Source organism: Colletotrichum aenigma (assembly GCF_013390185.1).
Source record: "Colletotrichum aenigma strain Cg56 chromosome Unknown KSG_Cg56_contig10, whole genome shotgun sequence".
Lineage (NCBI taxonomy): Eukaryota > Fungi > Ascomycota > Sordariomycetes > Glomerellales > Glomerellaceae > Colletotrichum > Colletotrichum aenigma.
In genome coordinates this window covers 3,100,011-3,124,177 of record NW_023500916.1, presented here as the reverse complement: position 1 = coordinate 3,124,177, position 24,167 = coordinate 3,100,011, and the positions used below count along the sequence as shown (strand labels likewise).

The window sequence follows — 24,167 nt, the reverse complement described above, 5'->3', positions numbered from 1 at the left end:
ATGGTAATGCTGAGCGACCATTCCATGCGTGCCAGTCTCCAAGTGGCACCTCTCAAGCTTCACAAATCACAATCCTGCGATGCGCTGTCGTCGAAGCAGGACCAGTACAGCTCCAAGTCATATTCAACAGCACACATGACACCACCCGCAACACCCAATGGCTCGCAGGAAGATCTGGCTGCGCAGATGCCGCCGCCAGTATTCCACAACTTCCTGCGAGCCTTTTACCCCTTCCACCCGAGCTACGCCATGACCGACTCGAGCGTGACATTGCCATTGAACGAAGGCGACATCATTCTTGTGCATTCAATTCATACCAACGGATGGGCCGATGGAACTTTGCTGGTATCGGGCGCAAGAGGATGGCTTCCCACCAACTACTGCGAGGCTTACGACCCAGAGGAGATGAGAAATCTGTTGAAGGCTCTGCTGAACTTCTGGGACTTGCTCCGAAGCACTTCCGTCAACGATAGCGAGATCTTCGGAAACCAGGAGTTCATGAAGGGTATCATTGCTGGAGTGCGATACCTTCTGGTAAGTAATGCTCGTGACCCAGACTATGGATTTGAGTGGACTAATTGGTCGTCAGGAACGCACTCACTGCTTGACAAGAGAATCGGCAATCATCACCCGTAACGAGAACCTGAGGCGCGCGAGAAAGACGCTGCTCTCTGAGCTGTCGGCGTTGGTGAAGACGGCAAAGAAGTTGCAGGAGGCGCAAAAGGGTGTCCTGCAACCACGCGAAGACGTTAACGACATCATCGACGAGATGATCCTCAAGGCCTTCAAGATCGTGATCAAAGGTGTTAGGTTTTTCGACATCCTGGAAGACGATCGACGGCAACGAGCCCCTGCGGTGACCGTCATGGCGACCGTCATCGAGGAATCCTACATTCCCCCGACGCCACCTGCAGATCAGACCAAGTTCGACGAGACTCATGCAGGTTCCCGAATGACGAACGGTGCACCTGGCAGGGGTGCACCATCGCAACCGACCGACGCGGCACAGTCATCGCCCGCTAACAGGCGGCTTTCAACGCTCTACTCGCCTGCCAGCCCCAACTCGCACCGATTGTCTCAGAATGTCAAACGGCTTTCATCCAACATCTCCCATCGCGTTTCATTGGCTGGACCTTCGCCGCTGTCAAGACCTGGTCATCTTGTCTCGGAACGCCTCAACAAGAGCCACGACACTTTCCTGTCACACCTGGGATCCTTCATTGGTCGTTTGCACTTACAATCCCAGTCTCGGCCGGAGTTGGCTTTTGCCATCAAGCTGTCAGCGACATCTGGTGGAGAGTTGCTGGCTGTTGTCGATGTCGTCTGCGGGCACAGCACTAGCTCGGACATGCTGGTCCGAGCCAGGGAGATGATGTTTGAGCGCATTCGCGAGTTGGTCTCGGCGGCTGGCCAGATCATCCGCCATGCGGTAATGCAGGATGCGGATGTAATCATGCCGCAAGACAACAGCATGCTTCTAATGGCCGCAACTGGCTGTGTGAAAGCTGCTGGCGAATGTGTGGCCAAAACTAAATGGGTCATCGAGCGTGTGGGCGACTTTGAATGCGAATTCCAGGCTGGAGAGCTTGGTATTGACCTCAGCGTATTGGAACTCGCACCGGAACCTCACTATCGACGACCATCCATCGCTCCGTCAATTGCAGAGACTGCAACGACCGAGGCGACTAGCGTAGCAGAATCATCGAGGAGTACTGACTCTGTCCATTCTGTTGTGCCGCCAACGCCCCACCGACCGAGTATTGTCGCCAACGACAAGCCACTACCTCAACTACCTCACACTGATTCACCTGATGAAGAGTCCCGCCGAGTTCGACCTTCGTCGCAAAACTCCAACGGACGTAATTCACGACCATCTTCACTGGGCGATGATACTACTTCCAGCGTGGCATCTTCCATCTCGTCGATTCGTCCGACTTTGCCTCCTCTTCCCAAACTCTCTACATCCCTGCTCCCTGGAGATGAGTATGGCCCCATCGAAAACATTGGACAGGACGGCGACTACCACAATTCCTCCCGTGTTGACAGTATGACCGCATCCAGCGCGGGCAGCAGCAGCACCTACCTTAGCCGGGACTCAGAGGCCAGCCTCGTTTCCCAAACTTCTACCCGCGCAACAACCCCGGACCACATGTTGGCGCCTAGAAGCAAGCCGTCTATGTCAGAGCTGAGCAACAACGGAAGCGCCCACAACCATGACGAGGTGGACGAAGTCGAGTCTAGGATGTTGGAGAAGACGTACGCTCACGAGCTCATGTTCAATAAGGAGGGTCAAGTAACTGGCGGATCTCTCCCTGCACTTGTTGAGCGTCTCACAACTCACGAGTCCACCCCCGATGCGACCTTTGTCTCGACATTCTACCTTACTTTCCGACTCTTCTGCAGTCCTCTCAAGTTGGCAGAGACTCTCATCGAGCGATTCCACTACGTTGCCGAGGCCCCCCACATGGCTGGCCCGGTCAGACTGCGCGTCTACAACGCCTTCAAGGGTTGGCTCGAGTCGCACTGGCGTGACGAGACCGACCGCGAAGCCCTCAGCTTGATTGAGCCATTTGCCGAGTACGAGCTCGGCGGCGTGCTGCCCTCAGCTGGTCGCCGCCTGCTGGAATTGGCCCAGCGCGTCTCCAACGATGTCCTGGTCCCTCGCCTGGTGTCTTCTATGGGAAAGACCAACACTTCAATTGCCCAATACGTCCCGGCCGATACTCCCCACCCGCCCTTGGCTATCACCAAGAGCCAGTTCTCCCACCTCATGACATGGAAGAATGGTGGCAGCAACCCTACCATCCTCGACTTCGATCCTCTTGAGATCGCTCGTCAACTCACCATCAAGCAGATGAACATTTTCTGCTCGATTATGCCCGAGGAGCTTCTCGCGTCGCAGTGGATGAAGAAGGGTGGCGTCCATGCTCCCAATGTCAAGGCCATGTCGGCTCTTTCAACTGATCTCTCCAACCTCGTTGCCGAAACCATTCTCCAGTACCCCGAGGTCAAGAAGCGCGCCGCTGTTATCAAGCAATGGATCAAGGTTGCTCACCAGTGCCTCGAGCTTCACAACTACGATGGACTCATGGCCATCATCTGCAGTCTCAACAGCAGCACCATCAGTCGTCTCCGCAAGACCTGGGACGCCGTCTCTCCCAAGCGGCGTGATATGCTCCGCCACCTGCAGGCAATTGTCGAGCCATCGCAGAACAATAAGGTCCTGCGAACCCGTCTCCATGACCATGTCCCGCCCTGCTTGCCGTTCCTTGGCATGTATCTGACCGATCTTACCTTCGTCGACATCGGCAACCCCGCCACCAAACAGCTTCCCACACTTGGAGGTGATGGCTGCGAAGAAAACGGCGGCGGCCTTACCGTTGTCAACTTCGACAAGCACACCCGTACGGCCAAGATCATTGGCGAGCTCCAGCGATTCCAAATTCCCTACCGGCTCAACGAGCTTCCTGAGATGCAAGATTGGATGACGGCGCAGATCGTCCGCGTACGGGAGAGCGACCAGGGCCAGAATGTCCAGGTCAGCTACTACCGCAAGAGTCTGCTGTTAGAGCCTCGCGAGATGGCGATGCGCGCCCCCGCCGAGCCTCAAACCAGCACAACCACTACTCAGCGTAGCGGCGATCTCTTCGGCTGGATGAGCCGAGGAGACCGGGGTGCGCCGACACCCACGCCGATGTGAGGTCTCGGTCCAAGACGCCCATGTCTTGCTGGCAATCTCCAACGGACAACATCATTTCCACATTTCCCACGACATACATATCCCCTTATTCTGCTTCACTTTTGATACCCCAATTTTCTCACCTCACGTCAGAGGCTTTATGTCATGAATGACTTCTATCCTCATTCACGCACTACACTCGGCGTTAATTTGCTTCGTGCCCTGTTTCTGGGCTTGGCTCGGGGCTTCATTCGCCATGGATGAATACATGCGCGCTGGCTTATTGCATTGCTTGGATGTCGGTAGGGATGAGCGTGGTCATCCTGTATTATTGGAGGTGGCTGAGATGGTCTCTCCACCACACTGTTGGAATGCTCACATTCGCTCGCGCGTTTGTCGGGTGGTATTCCTGTTCCCTATGTACCTTGCTTTGAAGATTTTGGATTACGGCTGATGGGCTACTGGCATGGCTTGGAATGGATGGGGAGTTGGAGGCATACCAATCGAGGCCTTTGAGCCCTTATCTTGGACACCCGCGTCGTGGTAGGCTCTTTGAGCATTGGAGGCGTCCAAAAAGACCAAAAGTGTACACTGTATATGTAGGATAATTCTGTATACAGATTTTGGAGTGGCGGGCGGAGGTAGATACCATGAATAGGACTCAGAATCCTGATGATCAATAATTATGCATCTTCCTACTTGCCACTAAGTGATTGTGAGACATGACAATCTCGGCATGCAGACCCAAATTTCGCCAGCGGCGTGGTTATTAAACTAAGGTTTGAGCGATTCTTCTAGAAGGATCACGATGCCGTTTCTTTTAATATTACCAGCTCCACCTATTTTGTTTCCTCGGAGGTTAACGTGGCGGACGAGAGATGAAGTCGTAGGGATCCGGGGGCCCGCTCCTCATATCAAGGCCTGCGAGTTTACCACCGCACTGGAGTGGATAACAAATTGTTTCTGATTCGACTCGGTTTCTGACTGTCTCCCAAGGACCGGTGTTTTGGGACCTGGGCTGTGGAGATGGGGATGGGTGGTGCCCTGCTAGTGTTTATGAGGCGGGGGGTGAGATGTGATGGTTGGAAGTGTCCCTGGGCGGTGGTGTTGGGATAGTATTGCTGTGGTATAAATGGGATAAATGAGGAATAGTGGGTGGGGGAGGGGAGGGTATGTGGGTAGTTCGTGGATGGGTTTTGATGGGTGTGAAGTTGGCATTGACGCTGTGATGGTGTTGATGATCCTTTCAAGCAATAGTGAACACAAGAAAGGACAATTTGGTAAGGAGAATGGCTTGTGTAGGGAGGGTTGCTGGGTTTGTATGCTGCCTGTGAAAGCGTCATTCAGGATTCAGGATGAAAGCCACGCTGGAGGCGGCCCTTTCCCAACCGCCCTCCTGGAGGGCAGTTGGCGGTGGCCGTTCATTTGTCTCCAACTTGATTCATGATGGTTGTCTTTGTGATGGGGGCCGCTCTACATATAAGTATGTATGGGTCTGAAGGATGCAACAGCTGGCAAGGCAATCGGCATTCCCATCTCCAATAAGAAATTGCGATGCCGGCAATGGGATGCTGTTGGCTTCTCTTGATCTGTTCTGTATGTGCCACGGTACGACTTTGGACGTTCAGCTGGTCTTTGGATAGCATGGTGTCATTGCTGGGCGCGATTGTCGTTCGTGGATGTTGGGTGAATACGAGCAGGCTGGACAACGTGGCTTACCTGATGATGTATGATATCGCTTGACTTGGTGAGCAAAGGGTGAGGGACTGTATTGATGAGACGGGTGAGAATCAGCAAGCGCCCAGGACAGCATATGAGAAGTTCATTGCGTTCCATCAGATATTAAGCAGAAGCTGTTCAGGTCAGTTAGTTTCTTAAATAGCACTCTTGGGTGTACCACAGGCAAGAGGCATTTGATGTTTCTGGCACTGTCTATTTAAGGGAGTAAACGGAAACAGTTCAAGTGCTTTTCGGCGCGCAATGGGTGTTCGAAAGTCTCGTTGCAATGTTGATCGCGTTGGCAATCGGTGTTGGTATTCGTGCGGATCATGAAGTCAACAGGTCAGAGGGCCGCACAGTCCTCTGCATGTTCTGCAACGTGCGTGCAGTCTCTGTTATTAGTGGTCTCTGTCTTGGATGTATTCGATTTCATAGTTGCAGGATGACTACGAAGAGGGCAAATTGCTCTGTTGCAGGTCTTGTCTTGGGCGCTTTTGGAATGGGAACAAGGACGCACATAGCGAAATGTTCAGGAAGGCAAAACAAACATGGACGAATTTGTCTGCTCTTCTTTTTGCGGCTGCGCTTCTAAATCACGCTGCGTGCTGAAGCTTTTACAGAAGCATGCCTGCTGGGCGTCTGCTGGGAAATGGGTTTCTCTTTCAAGAGGGGATGCAGTATCAAAGAGGATGACCATGAATGTAGCATACTTAGAAACAAATGCTTTCGTGATGAAATATCATCATCAGGACAATGAGAAGGCGAGCATCTCTTTGTGCCAGTAAGAGAAGCTGGTGGCACGCTATGAAGCTACGTGAAGGGAGGATACCACTTGGAAAGCCAACTCAGCACCCAGTATGCTGTCTATATTGTCTGTTGCTGTATACGCATTGGAGAAGATTCCACAAGCGAGGATGGAAATAGTGTTGAGCCTTTAAATTGATGAGAACTTGAATTGCTTGCCCGGATTCCCCCGGAAGCAATGGCTGCTGTACCCCGCCCAAGGCGAGATCTCCACCAAGATCTCCGATACGTTACTCGCTTTTGAATTACTTTTTCTTGTTCTAGCGTTACTAAAGGATAGTGTACCTAGTCTTATGTTGTTGAAGGTGAGTTCACGGAATGACCTGGGGCCGCAGGGTTGAAGTCGGCAGGAAAGGATTAGAACTAAGATGACGTAAGCATAAATTAGATGAAGATTGCCGTTTGAAATATATTATATAACTTAGAGCGTAGAAGAAGTTCTGCGAACGCCATCTTCAATTTGAAGGCACAATATCGGAGATGAGCAACGCAAGATGACCGTTATTGTAAGGCAATACTTGTGGGCACATCAAAAGATGCTAGCGACCAATACCTAGGAGAATCCAAACACTAATCCAATCGTCCAAGAGCTTGTTGATGCGACTACTTCTGAGGGTATGTCATGAGTTCCCTGTATCAGCTGGCTACAACAGAGGCTTGAGTGATTGGCGGCCCGATGTGGTGCTGATGGAAGGTTTGATGACTGGGAATCTGCAGTATTGGACGTGGTGTGATGCGGAAACTACAATATGTATTTGAAGCAACGTGGAGGATGGGAGAGGCTATTGGCCGTCCAGCGATCAAACTAGGGCAGTGGACGCGGGAAATCAATGCACAAGATGTTGCCTGAAGGTGCCAAACGCAAGGTGAACGCATTCATTTACATCTGATACTAGGGGGAGTTTCCCAATATAACCGAACATTAATCCAGAAAGAACGGTGTTCAGCAGCAAGCCCGTATCTATGCTGTGATCTTTGCATCTACATTAGGGCACGTAAATTCGAGGCACCTCCCCCTTGGCCGGATTGTACTTTCCTTCGGCAACACGCTTATTATGCAAGGTGTAGATGATGACCTGCAGTATGGCGAACGCCATCCCAATCGAGACCATAATTATCTGGGTCCCCAAACCGGTCTGATAACTGCGAAAGATTCAGCCGTAATCCTTTGAAGATGTTCTGTGAACTCACAATGGCGTGTCGTTGCCTCGGTAATACTGCGTTCCGACCATCAGGCCACTGATGGAAAGCATCACCCACATTCTATGCCACATATCAGCATTGGATCATGAACTTGCGCCATAGACAGCATCGACCTACGCAATACTGATACTCCTCTCTCCTGGCTCGCGGCAATTCAGCTGCACCCATGAGTTGTTGGCTGGGTGGTACCCCACAGCGAAGCTATTGACGGCTGTCCAAAGACCCCAGCGGGACCACTTGCCCACATGAGGATGGGCAGTCCTCGCCACAAGTAGGACGATAAGATAGCAACTGTGTGCACCTATTGCCGACAGACCGCGCTTGTTAGTCTTGTCACTAATCCAGGCGACTATGAAAACGACTACAAGCGCAAGAGAGGCGCCGACGGCGGCAAGAGCGTTGGCTTATATGCGGTTGAAGCCGAGGTTCCTGCAAGACTCCCGATTAGCATAATGTCCTCGACCCAGATCCCGTGCTACTTGCATGATAATAGTTGGCGTGTAAGTTGTCAAAGGACTCCAGGTGGAGAAGACGGCGAAGCTGCTCAGAAAATGGGGCCATCGTTGCCAATGCAAGATCGTCTTGAGCACAAGTTTTGGCGGTATATGCATTCCTTGCACGCCATGTCGCTTCTCCTTGTCATCGGATTCGAGTCGGCATTGAATGATGGCTCTTTCCGAGCCTTTGAAGCGGACGAGGCCTCGGCTCAAAAGGGGATCAGGGGTTTCGGGAGATCCAGGGAGGAGTAACAACAGGGAGAGTCCCACGAAGATAGTGAACACTCCCTCAACTGCACTCGTGTTAGTTAAGTTGCAGTAGCAACCCGCGAAATATAAAGCTCTTCAAGCTAAACGTTTAAATCTGGTTGAACTTACTGAGAAAGAGCCACTGCCAGCCTCTTAAACCCCGTGCGCCCTCAAGCTTAAGTATGCCAGATGCCAGCAGGGGACTCAAAGCATTGCCACTAAACATACCAAAGAAGAAAACAGCGACCCGCTTCGCGAGCTCTTTCTTCTTATACCATGTCGACAGTGTGTAGCAGGCACCCGGTATATAACCTGCCTCTGCCAGACCGAGAAACATTCGCGATGCCAGAAAGCCCTTTCTATCGCGGAGAAATATCTGAAGGGTCGCAACCAAGCCTAATAGCATAACTTGAGCTGATATGTACTTGCGAGGGCCAACCTGAATTGTATCAATGTCAGTAGTGTTGTTCATGATACCACACCCGTTACTCACTTGTTGAAGCAGCATGTTGGACGGGATTTCCAAAATCACAATGCCTAGAAACATCAACTGGTTTCCGAGATTGATTGTGTCCTGATCCACTCCGATATCCTTCGCGAAACCACCAGTAAGAGCACTCGCCAGGTTCATGCGATCCAGCTGAAAGACAAGCAGCCCCAGATATAGCAACGGCAGCACTGAGCCGTCAATCCTGCGAGCGAGTTAGCGATCTCAGATCACGTTCTTGGCCTCCTCATATGGCGAAACACACTTCCTCCTAGCTTGAGTTTCCTCATGGTTCGTCCAATCCTGTTCAGATATCGGCGTCGCAAGGCCAGGTGAATCGGCCACTTGCAGCTCCTGCTTTGTTTCTGCCATCGTGCAAGGTGAGCTTTCGGGACTTGCAAATTGGGCTTCCAACTTGCAGTTTCGGCGCCAGATTTGATAGGATGGGGCGAGATTAACTATTGGGCCGAACGACGGGAGGCAGGTCTTGTCTCTGTTCGGCATTTGCCCTCCAGAAGCTCAGTCTCTTGCATCATCTCTCGGCAGTTGCCACGTCCACTTGTGACCAATTGGGAGGCACATCGATTAACTCCGCCTGGAAGACATTCCAGAACCTTGGGCCGTCGACCCTCTTAGTCACGGTGTCGCGCTCTTGGGACCATCACGCAATAGCCCCCAACGTCCATTCAGCAGCGTGCCATGCCGGCCGAACATGGGGTACCGGGCTAGATACGGCCACCTCGTTGAAGATTCTCCACATTTCTCCGGATGTGAGTGACAATCCTACCAAGCACGCCATCTTTCATCATCGCGCCAAGACGAAAGCCGGTCTCTTATCTGAGGATGTCGGGATTTGAAACTCAAAATATCATATAATCGAGCATTGAAAAACTCCTCGTTCGAATGCGGCTCCGTGTTCCCGGGGTTTTAAATGAAATCCATTCGGGAAGCAGTACATCGTTGAAGCGGCTTGTTCAAAGCCGAATCACCGGGGAAGCTAGTACTTTCACACGCGATATATACCTTGACCTAGCCGATCCCGTCGCCAAACCCAAACTGAGATCCTCGAGGTGTTCGGCTCTCACCAGCCTAGGTTATCCAAAATGGGAGCTGCAAAGCGCGTTGCCGTCATCGGAGCCGGCCCTGCAGGTGCCATCACAATCGATGCTCTTGCGCAGGAGAAAGCATTTGAAGTAATTAGAGTCTTTGAGAGACGCGAAGGTCCTGGCGGATGCTGGTGAGCCCAAAGAACATATTCATCAACGGAGTTGCGCTAATATCAGTTGACTCACAGGCTTGGGGAGACGAAAACGCCGCCAATTGTCCAGCGCGATGAACTCAACCTTCTCGGCACACGCAAAGCGGACCCAATTTACCCTTTCATTCCTTCCAAACTACCAGCTCAGACCCCGAAGCTTCCAAATCCTCGTTATACAGAGTCTACAGTATATCCGTACCTCGAAACCAACGTCGACTTCTTGCCGATGCAGTTCACCCAAGAGCCGTTCCCACAAAAACAGTCAGAGTGGTCTGTTTCTGTGCACGGCGCCGACACGCCTTTCCGGCACTGGTCGCTAGTGCAAGACTATGTACGGTCTCTTGTCGAAAGAAGAGGCTATCAAGACTTCGTGGAGTACAACACCACTGTCGAGAAAGCCGAGAAGGATGAAGAGACTAGAGAGTGGAGGCTGATTCTACGCAAAGACGGCGAGAAGACAGATTACTGGTGGGAGGAGAGGTTCGATGCTGTCGTTGTGGCATCAGGTCATTACAGCGTGCCTTACATTCCATTGATCCCGGGTCTTGGGGACTTTGCGAAAAGGAAACCTGGAAGTGTGATCCACAGCAAGCACTTCCGTGGCCGTGATGCTTACAAGAACAAGGTGAGATGCGTGAGACCATTTCATGACGATGAGAAATGGGGACTGACTATTGTCCGCAGAGAGTTGTCGTTGTAGGCGCTTCTGTTTCCGCAGCAGACATCGCCTTCGACCTGACCTCGACTGCTCAAGCTCCGGTGTACGCTGTGACTGTTGGCCACAACTTCAACGGTTACTTCGGTGGGGAAGCATTCAACCACCCGAAGATTACGAAGGTCCCATCCGTATCGCAAATCGATCCCAGAACCCGCACCGTACACTTTGTCGATGGCACTTCCGTCGCTAATGTTGACAACATCATTTTTGGAACTGGCTACACCTGGACCTTGCCCTTCTTCGATTCGTTCAACGGTAGGAGAACAGCGCCAAAGCCAACTAATAACCGAGTGCCGGACTTGTATCTGCATGTCGTCTATCGGCCAGACCCGACTCTGCTCTTTGTTGGGGCTGTCAATGCTGGCTTGACCTTCAAAATCTTTGAGTGGCAAGGCGTATTGGCAGCTAGAATACTTGCTGGACGGGCAAAATTGCCACCAGTGGAAGAGCAGAAACGATGGGAAGATGATCGCGTGGCAAAGCGTGGGGACGGCGCCAAGTTTGCTTTGGTGTTCCCTGATTTTGAAGAGTATTTTGAGACTGTCAGAAAGCTTGCTGGTCCTGCAAATGGCTGCGGCAGAGAACTTCCACCATTTAATAAGTTCTGGTTTGAGCGATTTATGGCCGGCCATGAGCGACGTAAAGAAATGTGGAGGAGGCTGAATGCGGAGGCCAGGGAGACTTCAGAGCAAGGAAAAGTAAGAGAAGTTCGCGCCAAGTTGTGATCACACTTAGTCGCAAACGATTACATACACATCCGCAGATTTTAAAACCTCAGCAATATTGTGCAATGTGAAAGTCTGGTCCAGAGACGCTTCTGTTTTATGTTTTTTTAAAAGTGTATATTACACAGGCCAACATCACTACTTACTCCTTGGGTATCAAGATTATTCTATAAATCGCCACAATTAACGTCCTGCTCCATGTGAACAGTCCCAAAATAAGAATGCCTTTGATGCTGTAACTCCAATGCCCTTCGAATCAACTTGCAATCAACTTGAACTTGTGTTTGACGAAACGCCACCGCCACCACTGCCACCGCTGGAACCCATGCCTGAATCCCCTGACTGATGGCTCGAGTAAGCCGGAGGCTGTCCATCATAAGGGGAAGAGTGTCTGCCGTTGTAGCCAGCGGTATAGGTGTATCCTCCCTCTGATGTGCCGTATTGAGGACCTGGGAATGTTCCTTGGCCCATACCGGTCTTCCTAAGCTCGTTTTTCTGCGCTGGGCCCTCATTGGAGGTGGCTATTCTCATATACATCTTCATGTACTCGGTCTGCCTCTTCTTCATTCGTTTCCTCGCGCAAAATATGCAAGTCGCAAAGACGACTGCCATGGAAACCGCAACGCAGCCGAAGATAATCGCAGGGAACGCAGCGGGTGGGCCGGGGCTCGGGCTCCCTGTGTCGTTGAAGTCGCGTTGGATAGAAAAGGATGACTGTCGCAGATTCAGAAGATCGGCTGCGGAGCTGATGTCCGCCGACCTGATGACGGGCATCTTGGCTTAGATTGTAGGCTTCGGGGCCGCGTATGTGTCGACGTGGTATTTGTCGTGGACTTAGAAACGACGATGGTGGCAAGTGGCAACTTAGCTGCGAAAGATAGATTGGTTGTGATAGAACCAATTTGGAACAGCTTAAACTTGTAAAGAAGTCTTCGCAGTGTTTTGGTGGCAATCAATGAAAACATATATGCCCAGGAAGTAATTGGGAGAGGCAGGGCTGACTCGTTGGCTGCTGGTTCCTTGAGGATTCCAAAAGTCGTCTAAGCCCTACCATCACTGCCTCATTTAGGCTCACAGAACATTCCAACACATGGGCAAGGGGCAGACTAGCGGCACTTTAAGACCTTTCGTGCACCGAAGGATTCAACAAAATTGTGTCACGGGGGCTTCAATTAGGATAGGCTACTTCAAAGTGCAAAAGTCATCATGGGGCCCAGACGGCCACTCGGACGACTAGCTTGGGCTCCTTCCCCCACACTCAGCCACCGCCAAGTACGACCGCACACTGAGACCTGCACCGCCCAGTCGCCCGGCTTTCGTGCGCTGAAATATTTAATGAATACCAAAGTCTGCATGTCCAGAATGCCCGGAAGTACAGGCGACACAACTTGTTGGAATTGCTTTCGACGTTCCTAACGTGTATTGATTCGTTGGCTTCTGTGTCATAGATTGCAATCGTCCTCCCTGAAAACGAAAGTCCACAATTCAGAGAAGACTTTGCATGATCAATACAAGTGCTCCAATATTCCAAATGAACAGTGCGCAACGGTTGAGATGGTTAGATACACTCACACATGAGACGAACCGTTGACGTGGAGAACAGACGAAGTCGCGAGTTGCACAGAGGTGTACAAGCCAAGAGTCAAATTTCTCTGATTGCTAAAAGTATTTACAACGAAATCCCGCCCATTTGTCATCTAGGGGTTGGTGAGAGTGAATGCAATATCGCCTGTGCTTGCGCCACCAACACAGGTTGACTTGAAGCTGCCGGTCGGGCAAGTAGCGCGGGCCGCGCGAATGCAACCCTCCCAACGGCCCTTAGAAACATTTAGTGTAGCGCCAGAGCTGGTCGGGTTCAAAGTAAACTTGGCTGTACCCGACACGCCGGTTGTGCTCTTCGGCGCACCGCCGCATTTCTGGATCGAACCCTGGATGCCACCACAGATGGCGAGAGTGGCAACGTTCATGTCGTGGGTGTCGATTTTGCTGCAACCTCGCGTCAGTCTTACACGTCACTGCTCGTTGTCAAATAAGATGTACTTACGCAGCCTTGTCGGTGCAAGTGGTGTCCTTGACAGCAGCAGGGTTGACGTCCTTGTTGGCGCGAATCTCTAAAGCAGCGTCGTTGAGAGTAGGGGCGGGGACAGCCATGGCGAGGCCAGAAAGAGCCAAGAGGCTTGCGGCGAAAGTAGACACTAGCATATTGGGTTGTTTTGATTTGATGAATGAATACGGTTGAAAATAGAGTTATTTTGACAGAAGAAAGTGGAGTCGCAGCTTTGGGCCTGCCAAGAGTAGAATGAACAAACAAGATGGATTGGCACCTTCTGGCCAAGACTACGGGAGCACGCAAACTAATAAATCTGAAATCGGAATGTTGAGCCGGGTACTTTGTGTGGAGGCAGGGCTACCAGAGCATGATCGGCAGGCCCGTCTGATCGTGTGAAGTGGTGTTCCATCAAGGAATCGTCTGAGACGGGAACAGTTTCAGCTGACCCTTTTCGCACATGCGACGAACGATGCTTGCTGGTGAAGTTGGTGGTGAGCTGCCGCACTACCGAGTCGCTTATCCATTCACCCTAGCGATACGAGAGAATAAAACGGGCTGTATCCCCCTTTGCTGTCTCAAATCTTGCGCAAGTTTCGAGCCTTCCACCTTCACCCCGCCCGCTGGATCGCGCGGCCTCCATGAAGCGGGCAGGTGATTTGGGCGCACCAGCCATATAATGGCACGGCGTATTGCGTGGCTTTGGCCGGTTAAGCTTTGTCGGGCTCGCAAGTTTTGGTATCTACCACATGGTCGAGAAACTTCTCACGATGTTGTCTTATCAGAGTTCAATGTCATCACATGGTTCCGATGATTTGGATATGATTAGGTTGTGAAGGCCGCGTCATTCATGCTCAGCCTCTTTGGACTGCCGTGAGCAGCGAGGCTATTCGCAAGTTTTCTCTGTTTTTGGAACAGCTGCATTCGTCTACAAATATCACTAAACGGGCTGAGTAACTTCAAATAGGGTTCTACAGTCCCTCCCCGTCAGCTCCAGAGTCAACGCATGGTCCATACTTCTCGTTATGAGCGCTGAATGGGTTGATGACTTACTCCAAAGCCTGTGGACTGTTTTACACACAGCAACTTCGTCGCAGTCGAGTGATTCTTTGATACTAGCAATGAAGCAAGACGAACACCTGTCAGACCATCGTGAGAGCGAGTAGAGAAAGGTTTCACGTCACATAACGCTGATGAGGGTACGCATCACAAACTTTGACCAGTATCATAAGCATGAGTACTGCAGTCTTGGCAATAGACGGTGTAGACATCATCGGTGTTGTCAATGAAACCCTATGAGATGACTCGCGGGTTGTTATGAGTTATCTAATTGTGAACATCAACGATGCTCTTGGCGAAGGAACCACAGTGAGCGCCAGACCGCTTGAAGTGAATGGTAAATCTGACTTGATATGGTACGCTGAAGTCAAATGGGCCTGGTAACTCAAGCCAGGCGCAATACATTTGCCTATAGTAACCCATGGCCTCGGCACTTGCACTTATGGAATTGAGTTCAACAGTGTTCATGAAGTATCATGCGATTTGATTCAGATGTTGCGTAATCGCGGGGCTCTCTTCTAGTTCTTGGTCCTTCCGAGACGCCCCGTCGGCAGCCAACACACAGCACGTGGTCATGCTCCTTCCACTTTAATTGTTGTTTCCAGTCGCGACACCCCAGAAGTACCCGCACCAGCTGCCCAGGATCAGCGCGATCAGTGCAACGAAACAAGCCATGGAGATCACTTTGTTCTTGTGGCCGTCCTCCTCGTGGAATTTCCGCTTCTGCTCGTTCAAGATTTCTCCCCGAGCAATGCGAACCTTGCGCGACCACTGAAGATGTCCAAGATCAGTGAACTTGAGAGCCAGCAAGAACAAGCCAATAGACACGACAACTGAGATTCCGGCCAAGATGACGTGTACAATAGTGACCTTATCATAGGAGTTGTTGTCCGCGTCTTGGATTGCTCCGGTCACGATACGGACTATGATGTTCATACTAAAGCTTGGTGAGTATATGCGCCGACGGGTGACTGAATCTGGAGGTTGGTGGTACGTACGCATTGTTCATAGTGATCTTCAGAGAGTAAGCCGAGCCAAAGACTGATGAGTCCCACACCGCAGTACGTGTGCTGTCAATGATGGTGGCCGGGCCGAAGCAGTAGGCAAACGCAAAGACACCGAAACTAGCTGCAGTGCCTGTCGTGTTGTTGGCAAAACAGACCAGCAACATGGAGGTGAACATGCCGACACCACAGAATGCCACTAGAAAGCGATGTCAGTCTTCCGAAACACATTAATTTGGGCAGCGAGTGAGTGACATACGGATAGAGATGCGCTGGCCAAAGACGTCTAAGAACACACCGAGAAGGGGAACAACGAAGAAACCTGGTTTCGTTAGCCTTTCGATCTCTTGAAACTTTCAAGAAAGTTAATGCTTACCAGCATATTGAAGCGTCGCGCTGTACCATCCAGCAGTGATGGAACTGGTGCCGAATCGCTGCTCAGCCAGCTCTGTGGCATTCTGCAAGAACACAATAGCAGTGCTAGTTTCGAAGAGGGAAAAGGCCATAACAGTCCAAAACGACCACGGCAGTTCCAAAACCTTGCGCAACTGGAACTTCTTGGACTTTTCAGTGAGCTGCTCTCCTGTGGCTGGATCGCGGACACCTTGGAACTTCTTGTGGGCCACTTTCGTGAACCAGTAAAAAAACACAGTGACGACATTCGTAAACAGGTTCATGAACACCGCCACCCAGAAAACCCAGGCAAAGTTCCCTGTTCGCTTCGCGATAATGTTTGCAGATGACTTTCCGGCAAATGCACCGATCTTGCCGATGCCCAACTCAAAACCAAGCGTGGAGGCGAAACCGTTGCTCGGAGCAAACCAGGATGAGAAGACCTTGTACTGTGCGACCTGTGTAGCGATGTCTCCCAGGGCGCGAACCACTCGACCGGCGACCATGAACTTGTAGGATCGTGTTTGGGCGGCCGCTGCGACGAGAATAGAGCCGGCAGAGTAGATGAAGTTGCCATACAACATGGCGCCTGTTCAGAGTTAGCATGTCCGTCTATGATTGCGCCAAGGAAAACCACACCAGCACCGCCGATCCTATCCGTCACGATTCCACTGAGAAGCATCAGGGCCGTAACCATGAAGTCTTCGCTAGCCTCAAGCAGGGAAAATTGGGTGTTGCTGATACCCAGCTCCTTTTTGATGGTGCTCTTCATGGCTCCTGAGATGCCGGAACTCCATTGGGACCCGAAACCAATCGCCGTAACCAAGGCTATGGACGCAAACTTCCAAGTCCAGGGCACCTGAGTCTTTCTGGTGTCTTCGTCATCGCTTTGGTCAGCGGTCAGTGTGTTGATCGTGACACCCGACTTTTCGTTTGCCTCGTCGGACGGGAGGGAGGCTGGGCGTGCTGTTTCAGCATCGCGGTCCAGGGGAGCGGTGGTGGCCATGTTGGCTGAACGAGAGGGTTGGGCTCCGACCGCACACAGCGACGCGAATGAATGACGTTGGGAGTAGCACCCGCGACGCAAGATTGAAGTCTGTGAAGAACGGGGTTTGAGGCGTGAGAGCTGATGCGACAGGACACTATTTAATATGCAACCTTCAGCTTTCAGCTTGGCTCAGCTTCGTCGTTGTGCCCCTCCAGATCGTTCATATCAGATCCTTTCATCTGATAAGATAATTAAACCGAAGGCCCGAACATCCCTGGCTACACGTGGTTGACCAAAATTTACTCAGTGGACTGACCAAGGCAGATGGAAGCTGGATCCCGGATAGTGTCACCAGGCTAGGCCGTCGGTCTAGAAGCACGTTACACCGCGCCATCCCGTATGAAGTGGGTGGTCGGAAAAATGCTGCCTCATCGGGTAATGACTCAAGTGACATGATTCGCAAAAGCGGCAGACGTGGGAGAGAGCAACTTCAAAGGTTGCCGACATCATCTTTAAGCAACCAGCTGTCTTAGAACCCGTGAAAATTCCCGAGGAAAAGACGAGGAGACGTCTAAGCTCTTACAACTTCGAGGCTTTCACGTGCCCAACAGATCACATGTATTCTATCTGCCGTCAAACATTCGTCTCTTCCTGAAGTCTTCACGATTAACAATTCGGTGGCGAGAAAATTCGATCAAGGGGTACGAATTCGGTCTGTCATGAAGTAGTATTCAAGGCAAAGCGTTGAAGAACCGCCGAGTCTCTCACTGTGAGAGGATTCCTGATCGACGGTCCCCAGTCATTAAGTGGGTATTCCGTTGGTGGGAGTCCGGCGATACGAGGCCAACTGTCTCGGTCGTTAGTGGTTCGCCGAAACGTCGGACATCTGTAGGCGCTAGATGCGCGCGTGCAGAGTTCTCGACAGACGATCGAATTGCGCGTCTTGGCGGGAGGTTGAACTTTCAGGGTCCTTGACTAATAAATGTTATTTTGCATGGTTCTTCACATTTACCCTGAGAAACGCCGGCGGGGCTGGCTGGCCATGTCGATATCGGAAGTGGATTGAGGTGTTGTTTATTATGATGGTCCCGTCTCCCGCGATTATCTCTGGCGCACGAGACCCTTTCAAAACAAGTCGCGTTTGGATCTCAACTTGACAATCTCACAAGAATGTCCAAATCGCTGGAAAGATCGCGCTCCAGGACACGAGGATATGGCTCCTGTTCCCCCCATCCCAGGGCCCGGTCCCCTTCTCCGGAAAAGCCAGTGTCATGGGCCGCCTTACCTCACAAAGGGCAGCTTGCCATGATCGTCTTCGCACGATTGGCGGAACCTTTGGCCGAAAGATCCTTGGCTTCATTCTTATTTTTCCAGCTGCAATGGTTTGACCACACCCTCTCGGAAGCAACCATAGCAACCCAGGCCGGCGTTCTCACCTCCGCTTTCGCCGCTGCCCAGTGCGCGACCGGGATGTGGTGGGGCTACATCGCCGATAGCCCCCGATGCGGCCGGAAGAACGTCCTCATCATGGGCTTACTTGGTACATGCATGTCGTCTTTGGGTTTGGCTTTTTCTAGATCTTTTCTGGCCGCGCTCTTCTTCCGAGTCCTCGCAGGTGCCTTGAACGGCAACGTTGGCGTCCTACGGACGATGATATCGGAAATAGTAGATGATAAAAGGTGCGTAGAAAACTACGATTATTGCTATTTGAACCAACTAATAACTCTTACTTAGGTTACGGTCAAGAGCGTTCCTTCTGTTGCCAATGTGTTTCAATGTGGGAGTCATTGTAGGCCCTCTTCTCGGCGGCTTCCTCGCAGACCCCGTCACTTCACATCCGGATCTTTTCGGCCCCGGCTCCCGGATTGGCGGCCCTGATGGCGTCCAATGGATGATGGAGTATCCATATGCTCTTCCATATCTCATGTCGGCGTCTTTCCTGTTCCTCGCTGCGATGGGAGTGATTCTCGGCTTGGATGAAACACACGTGGCCCTTCGCGACAGCAGAGATCGTGGCCGGGAGATTGGTCGTTACATTTCCAGCTGTCTAAAGACCAAAGAAGGAGTGGAATACACCCGTCTTGATCAAGATCTTTTGTCGGATCGTCCAGTTGGCCGAGTTGCTGGTCGCACGCACACCGAAGCTTCTAGCGAAGCTCCTCGGTCGATCTTCACTCATCAAGTCCTCCTTACTTTGTCACAAAATTTCCTCTGCACACTCCACACGTCGGCATATAACGCCATGCTTTTCATCATCTTGCCACTCGCAAGGTCGAAGAACGTCGGCAAGCAACTACCATTTCGATTCGCTGGCGGTCTTGGTCTCACATCACAGCAAGTGGGTTTCGCGAACACCATCATTGGAATCGTTGGCCTTCCTCTTCAGATCCTGCTTTTCCCGCGAGTGAGTGGAAAGCTCGGAGCTACATCCTCCTACCGACTCTTCCTTCCGTTCAGTCTGCTGGCATACACCGCTATCCCATTTCTGTCTCTTTTGCCTGGCAAGGGTGATATCTTTTGGGTGTGTTTGGCGGCGGTGCTAAGCTCGCAGGTGCTGTCCAGAACGTTTGTTGGACCGGCCACTATATTGCTGGTGAATGAGGCTGCTCCACCGGCTGCTTTGGGGACGGTGCATGGAATCGCTGCAAGCACATCAGCAGGCGCTCGTATGCTTGGGCCGGTGATCGGCGGCTTGGTCCTCAGTTGGGGCCTGCAGACCAACGCCATTGGTATTCCGTTCTGGGGCCTCGGTGCCTTGGTTATGCTCAATTGGCTGCTAGTATGGGCTGTGAGGGTCAATCCCGGACGTTAAAGCAGAGAATTGGTTGGTTGGGTGAGAGCAAAGTCAGGCAGTGGTCACTTCTTGCCCTTTACCTGCCGTGGTCGATTACAATGGCCAAGACTATGGCACCAAACATAATAGAATTTGAGAGAACAGAGTCTAGATCGTACACATCGGATTCTTGGTTTCGTCTTTCATTACTTAGTTGGGAATGTCTATCTTCAATGTCTTCCATCAAGTGCTTACATGACTGGGGCGAGAAGTACGGCCTTTAACCGCCCGTTGCGGGGCCTTGTGGACGTTTCCCGAATCTCAGAATCATGGGGACATCGTAATGTGGATAGTGGGGTTGCATAGATGATACTGCCAACGAAACCAACAGGCAGTGGGAAGGAGTCGGCGTTGCCAGCAACACATGTCATTGATAGAAGAGTTTGATGGTGTCTGGTAGCTAGGCCTGTCGTGACGGCCCGAGGTGGGATGACACCCTCAGCATCTTTTTAGTTTCGTGACGATAAGTTGCAGCCACTCATGTTCAAGATGTCTCATTATAATTCCTCGAAACAGCTAGTGCGGGTATATTCTAGACTTTCCGGGACATCTATCTTACCAGCCGGGGTTTGCCCCGCGTGAACCCAACCCCGCTCATAACGTAAACACACTATCTCCACGTGAGACTCTGCCCGAAGCCCAACGCTGTTCACGTAGAGTTGTGCCAGTACTTGTGTTACGATCAGGAGATATTTGATCAGATATAAATTCAAGACACAAGCACGTTCTCAAAACCATCAACCTTCTTTCTCATCCAAATTCGAATCAACACTTCCCACTGCAAGACACTCGGTGGTCTTTTTTAAAAAAGCTTCTTGAACAACCTCACGTTATCTTCTGCGTTGTTGTATCCAAAGGACAGTATCTAATCAAAATGGCCGCTGAAGTCTTGATGCCTGCAGCTCCACCAGCTGTGCTGGGACCGAGACTCAAAGAGCCAACGCGCCCCACGAATCGGCTGCCCGACTTTCTAATCGACGAAGTGAGAGATGTTGAGAAAGTCGCTTTCGATCCAAAGAAACACTTGAACATCGTCGAACCAGAGCGCATCTTCACCATGCAGGAAATCGGGCTCGGCGGAAAGGGTATATCCCCGGTTGCAGCTTCTTCCCCATTCTCCATCTTTACACCGGAGGCCGTGGCGCAGATGAGAGCAGAGATCTTCAGCGAGCCCGTCCTTCGAAGCTGTCAGTTCACCTCTGACTTTGCTAAGAACATGATCCGAGGATATGGACCCAGGTAAGCAGGGGGGAATGGTGTTTGGTCAGTATGCTCCGGTACTGACTCGTCTTTTCAGACTTTCTCCGTTCATATTCGATGCTTGGAACAGCCCTGAAGTTCTCAACGCGGTCTCGAGGGTCGCCGGTGTGGACCTTGTCCCAGCCATAGAGTATGAGGTCGGCCACGTCAACATCTCCATCAACGATGTCACGACTGAACTCACTGCGATCGAGAATAGCGACGACTCGTCCGCTTTTGCCTGGCATCTGGATAGCTATGCTTTTGTCTGCGTGACAATGCTTTCCGATTGCACCGGTATGATCGGAGGCGAGACGGCTATGCGGACAGGCACGGGGGAGGTGATGAAAGTCCGCGGACCAGCGATGGTAGGTTGTTGTCCCTCACAAAGTACTCATGCAGGACTTTGACAAGTTGTTATCTTCAGGGCACTGGGGTCGTCATGCAAGGCCGCTACATCGAGCATCAAGCGCTCAAGGCCAAGGGTGGTCGGGAGCGTATCAGCATGGTCACTGCCTTTCGGCCCAAGAGTCCCCTGGTCAGAGACGAGACTGTCTTGACAGGCTCTCGCCCTATCAGCACTCGATCTGATCTCTACTATCAGTGGAGTCACTACCGTTTGGATGTGCTTGAAGAACGCTTCCGTGATGGGGCGAAAAAGCTCCGAGAGCGGGAGCGCGCTGGCCGTGAATTCGACGTTGATGCAGCCAAGGAGTTTTTGACTCTCCAGAAGCAGTTTTTGGAGGCTACTATGGCGGAGTTGGAGTAGTGGGAGACTACGGTGAACTTATCTCATACCCTAGGTCGCGTGTGGCTCAGAAGACTGGCAACATGTCCGAACCAAATGAGCCATGGGTCTACTAGGTTAGTATTATATGTACGATTAGGTAAATTGTACGCAATCCAATCACAGTCAACCAATCGTTGGTACCTCGCATTTACAGTAAGAATTTAATGCCTGAGATGGCATGTCATAGTTAGTTGAGGGGGAATTGCTTTGGACGGAAGACGTAGTGTGACGCGCTTAACGTCGTGTGCTAGAACGTTCTGTTGATGCGGAAGGAGATGGCCGAACTCGGAGTCTTGTGTCCTGCATCAATGAGATGTTCATGCCATATAGATGACTGTGTGATAGGAAACATTGAACCCGCAGGTATTGATGTAAACCGCACATCCAGCCAGTTCATCTAGTTGGCCGTATCTTTAAACTGTGTTTGGGTTTGGGGCTCTCATTTGGATTGCCTTTTCGGGCATAGTACGAGATAACGCAGAACATGCCGATCTCCGGAGAAGGTGCCGCGTTAGATGCACTAACAGTGCCGCAAACCCTGGTGCATAAGACGCAGGCCAGCTGCCAACAGTGCGGGGAAGCGAGATAAGCTCCCTTCCCGGTCGGGTGGGTGGATGTGTTGTTGGGGCTCGACGGGTCTAAGCAACCCCGCTTCCTCGCCTGTCATCAGACATCACCTTTGCAAGGTCATAGGCTTCTCAGCATTGGATAGTACCTTGAGATGAAGACGACGTGGATGTTCTGATAGATGTTATGGCTCGGAGAAAGAGGAAATACGTGCCCAAAGTCAAGGGTGAGTTTCGAAAGGGATCTTTCAGGTGATGACTATTCAAATTGGATTACTTGGCTGACAAACGACAGGGTGTTACGAATGTTCCCAACGCCGCATTGACTGCGATGGGACAAAACCCAGTTGCTTCAAATGTACAACACGAGGAATCCAGTGCAGTGGTTTCGGTGTGCAATACAAGTTTCTTGATGGCTTCTCTCGCAGGGCTAGGTCTCAATCTCTTGCAAACCGGAGTGCGCTGCTGAAAGACGCACTCGCTCAATCATCAACGAGTACATCGTCGAGAATCCGAGATCACAACTGTCATGCTACTACCTCGGAACAAAAAAAGCCCCATGATTCTTGGGAAGCCATCTATTGGGAGAGTTCTACACTCGACCTCTATGACACTGCCCAACAAGACGCATTGATAGATGCTTGCCTACAGACAAGTCCACGGATGAACGATGAAGGCTCCCATCCCGAGGTCCCAAACAGTAGCGCAGTCGAAGGAAAGGATGTTGCTGAAGATGCATCATCCTCAACAACAACTGAAGTTCAGGCGGTCGTCAGGCCCCGCAAAGCGGCTATGCCGGCAAGCTTAAGCATACTCGAGCCATGGAAAGAGTTCTTGATAGCGCACTGTAAGGCTCTATGGATAAAACGAGCCCGTGTAGATACTAACGCAATGAAAAGTTTCCGAATCCATCGCGCCTGAGATGGTTGTCATTGATGACTGCTTCAACGGTTGGCGGCATCTGGTTCTTCCTCTTTCATGGACCAACGAAATGATAATGGACTCTGTCCTAGCTGTGTCAGCCTTTCATATTGCCGGAAAAGCTGCTATTCAGTCTGAATTTGACCCCTATCGGCTTTACACGCGGGCAATTCATCAGCTGTTGAATCGAAAAGATCTGGTGGACTGGGACAAGGAAACGAGACAGTTTGTCATTCTCGCAATTATGGTCCTTCTTGTTTCTGTGATGGTCAACGGGTTATCGGATTTCCCCATCGTTTTTCAAATGTTAGAATCAGCCATCGACGCAGTCGGTGGAGAAAATGTGCTAAAGGACGGGGCGGAAATGGGCGGGTTTCTCTTGCGGCAGATTCATAAGTAAGCCTCCCCGATGACCTCCTCCACAAGCATGTCACTGACACACATCCACAGGATGAGAGTATATGCTGCACCGCTACTCAGCCAAGAGGCTGGAGTTGACGCTATCATGTACCATGGGAAGGAAAGCTTCGATTGTTTGTACTACTACCACAGCTTATACCCTGATTACTGTTCTACGTTCGATCACCTGGCGGACCTTCGCCAGCAGGCGTTCAATATCTACCTGAACCGGGTTTTGGGAGAGAGTATCCTGAAATCCTCGTCAGTAGAACTAATTAACTCCTACCAGAAGAGCCTAGAATCTTTGCCCGAGGGGTCTGTTGGCGAGCACTGTCTTGTCTGGCCGACCTTCATCGCTGCTCTGGAATGCCGCAATCGCGAGCAACAGTCATTTTTTGAACATTTCTTGCTACGGCAATATCACCGTAATCAATTCTTGAATATTTTGAAGGCTTTAGAGCTATTGAGAAGTATCTGGGACCAGACTGGGCGCGGGAGCGAGACGAACTGGCCAGCATTGATTCCAAGTATGAGAGTTTTCATCATGTAAGAACCTAGGGGGCCGAAACTGGATAATTCAACTGGCAGC

General features: G+C 51.3%; 8 protein-coding genes across 8 annotated transcripts; 5 read left to right on the top strand and 3 right to left on the bottom strand.

The window, feature by feature from the left end:
- Nucleotides 1-3,700, top strand: gefA-0 (Ras guanine nucleotide exchange factor A; the record flags this gene model as incomplete). The annotated part of the gene is made up of 2 exons (XM_037329953.1): nucleotides 1-534; nucleotides 590-3,700. The coding sequence occupies 2 exons, from the start codon at nucleotides 1-3 to the stop codon at nucleotides 3,698-3,700; spliced, it is 3,645 nt and encodes a 1,214-aa protein (XP_037172166.1).
- Nucleotides 3,701-7,809: 4,109 nt separating this feature from the next.
- On the bottom strand, nucleotides 7,810-9,010 carry CGCA056_v014710 (putative transporter; the record flags this gene model as incomplete). The annotated part of the gene is made up of 4 exons (XM_037329952.1): nucleotides 7,810-8,195; nucleotides 8,380-8,590; nucleotides 8,645-8,843; nucleotides 8,904-9,010. The coding sequence occupies 4 exons, from the start codon at nucleotides 9,008-9,010 to the stop codon at nucleotides 7,810-7,812; spliced, it is 903 nt and encodes a 300-aa protein (XP_037172165.1).
- Nucleotides 9,011-9,741: 731 nt separating this feature from the next.
- On the top strand, nucleotides 9,742-11,339 carry fmo1-2 (Thiol-specific monooxygenase; the record flags this gene model as incomplete). Its single annotated transcript, XM_037329951.1, has 3 exons — nucleotides 9,742-9,875; nucleotides 9,933-10,521; nucleotides 10,581-11,339. 3 exons carry the CDS (start codon nucleotides 9,742-9,744, stop codon nucleotides 11,337-11,339), a joined length of 1,482 nt encoding a protein of 493 aa, XP_037172320.1.
- Nucleotides 11,340-13,036: 1,697 nt separating this feature from the next.
- On the bottom strand, nucleotides 13,037-13,490 carry CGCA056_v014708 (uncharacterized protein; the record flags this gene model as incomplete). The annotated part of the gene is made up of 2 exons (XM_037329950.1): nucleotides 13,037-13,325; nucleotides 13,384-13,490. The coding sequence occupies 2 exons, from the start codon at nucleotides 13,488-13,490 to the stop codon at nucleotides 13,037-13,039; spliced, it is 396 nt and encodes a 131-aa protein (XP_037172257.1).
- Nucleotides 13,491-15,033: 1,543 nt separating this feature from the next.
- On the bottom strand, nucleotides 15,034-16,848 carry Mfsd1-0 (Major facilitator superfamily domain-containing protein 1; the record flags this gene model as incomplete). The annotated part of the gene is made up of 5 exons (XM_037329949.1): nucleotides 15,034-15,382; nucleotides 15,444-15,648; nucleotides 15,709-15,771; nucleotides 15,826-16,431; nucleotides 16,482-16,848. 5 exons carry the CDS (start codon nucleotides 16,846-16,848, stop codon nucleotides 15,034-15,036), a joined length of 1,590 nt encoding a protein of 529 aa, XP_037171603.1.
- Nucleotides 16,849-18,135: 1,287 nt separating this feature from the next.
- On the top strand, nucleotides 18,136-19,642 carry CGCA056_v014706 (uncharacterized protein; the record flags this gene model as incomplete). Its single annotated transcript, XM_037329948.1, has 2 exons — nucleotides 18,136-18,509; nucleotides 18,565-19,642. 2 exons carry the CDS (start codon nucleotides 18,136-18,138, stop codon nucleotides 19,640-19,642), a joined length of 1,452 nt encoding a protein of 483 aa, XP_037171604.1.
- An 895-nt stretch (nucleotides 19,643-20,537) lies between these two features.
- On the top strand, nucleotides 20,538-21,671 carry CGCA056_v014705 (uncharacterized protein; the record flags this gene model as incomplete). Its single annotated transcript, XM_037329947.1, has 3 exons — nucleotides 20,538-20,902; nucleotides 20,961-21,270; nucleotides 21,330-21,671. 3 exons carry the CDS (start codon nucleotides 20,538-20,540, stop codon nucleotides 21,669-21,671), a joined length of 1,017 nt encoding a protein of 338 aa, XP_037171601.1.
- Nucleotides 21,672-22,921: 1,250 nt separating this feature from the next.
- On the top strand, nucleotides 22,922-24,128 carry CGCA056_v014704 (uncharacterized protein; the record flags this gene model as incomplete). The annotated part of the gene is made up of 3 exons (XM_037329946.1): nucleotides 22,922-23,105; nucleotides 23,158-23,575; nucleotides 23,630-24,128. The coding sequence occupies 3 exons, from the start codon at nucleotides 22,922-22,924 to the stop codon at nucleotides 24,126-24,128; spliced, it is 1,101 nt and encodes a 366-aa protein (XP_037171602.1).
- Between the last annotated feature and the right edge of the window lie 39 nt (nucleotides 24,129-24,167).